The sequence below is a fragment of the Tupaia chinensis genome, unplaced genomic scaffold (genome assembly GCF_000334495.1).
Source record: "Tupaia chinensis unplaced genomic scaffold, TupChi_1.0 Scaffold142270_1, whole genome shotgun sequence".
Lineage (NCBI taxonomy): Eukaryota > Metazoa > Chordata > Mammalia > Scandentia > Tupaiidae > Tupaia > Tupaia belangeri.
Window position 1 is genome coordinate 10,226 of NW_006202119.1, and position 1,284 is coordinate 11,509.

Consider the following 1,284-nt stretch of genomic DNA (forward strand, 5'->3'; position numbering starts at 1 on the left):
TTAGTATTAGTTTTAGTGGTGCATCCATGGTGGTTTCATGGGAGGATCTGGCATTAACTCTGGAGGTGCACTAAACACCAGCACCAACTTCAGTAGTGCAGCCAACATTATTTTTGGTGGCACACCTAGCACTAGTACTAGTTTCAGCAGTGGAGCCAACATTAGCTTTCATGGTGTACCCTGTACCCAGTACAAACTCTAGTTTCAGTGGTGAGGCCAACAGTGCTTTGGTGGCACACCTTGTATCAATGTCAGCTTCAATGATGGAGTCAGTTGTAGCTTCAGTGGCCCCCTTAACACCAATGCCACTTTCAGTGGTAGAGCAGGCTCTGGCTTTGGAGGCATATTCAGCACCACTCCTGGGCATCAGTGGTGCACTCGTGTACCCACCACAAGCACAGTTTTCAGTGGTGCTCTTAGCACCAATGCTGGCTTTGGAAGCACTCTTAGCACCAATGTCTGCTTCAGTGACTCTCCCAGCTCTGGTACTAGCTTTGGTGGCACACGCTGTACCAGTATCTGCTTTGTTGACTCTCCCAGCACCAGCACTGGTTTTGGCGGCACACTCAGCACCATTGCCTCCTTTGGTGGCTCTTCTAGCACCAGCTCTGACTTTGGTGGAACACTAAGTACCTGTGTCTGCTTTGGTGGTTTCCCCAGCACCAGCACCAGCTCTCGCAGTGGACTCAGCAGCAGTGTCAGATTTGGCAATTCCATCAACACCAATGACGATTTTGGGGGTTCTGTCAGCACTAGTGGTAGGTTTAGCAGTGCTGTCAGCACCAGCACCAGCTTCAGTAGTACCATCAGTACCAGCACTGGCTTTGGCAGTGCTGTCAGCACCAATGCCAGCTTTGGCAGTGCCATCAGCACAACTGCTGGCTTCAGTGGTGCCATCAGCATCAGTGTCAGCTTTGGTTGTGCTAATAACACCAGTCTGTTTTGGCAGTGCACCTAACACCAGTCTTTACTTTTGTGGCCCGTCTACCACCAGTGCCTGCTTTAGTGGTGCCACCAGTGCTGGGTTTTGTGATGCACCGAGTACCAGTGCTGGCATTGGTGGTAGACTGAACACCAGTACTAGCTTTGGTGGTTTCCCATTTTACAGATGAAGACACTTAGTCTCAGTGAAGTAAAATAGCTTATCCAAGGTCATATAGCATCTAAGTTAGCATAGATAAAGTTAGATATTAGGACTGACCCATGATAGAGCCCCAGTAACTAAGAAATTTTATAAATTATTGCTACTAGCTTTATACACATCCCATAGTAGATGCTATAACG

The 1,284-nt window shown here is 48.4% G+C and overlaps 1 protein-coding gene across 1 annotated transcript in view; it reads left to right on the plus strand.

The window, feature by feature from the left end:
* The window catches only part of TRO (trophinin), a 13,845-nt gene that overhangs the window by 10,169 nt on the left and 2,392 nt on the right, over positions 1–1,284 (plus strand). Inside the window, 2 exon segments of the mRNA XM_014582108.2 lie at positions 1–21; positions 24–956. The exon segment at positions 1–21 is cut by the window's left edge and continues 40 nt beyond it. Of these exon segments, the coding sequence (XP_014437594.2) occupies positions 1–21; positions 24–956 (954 nt within the window).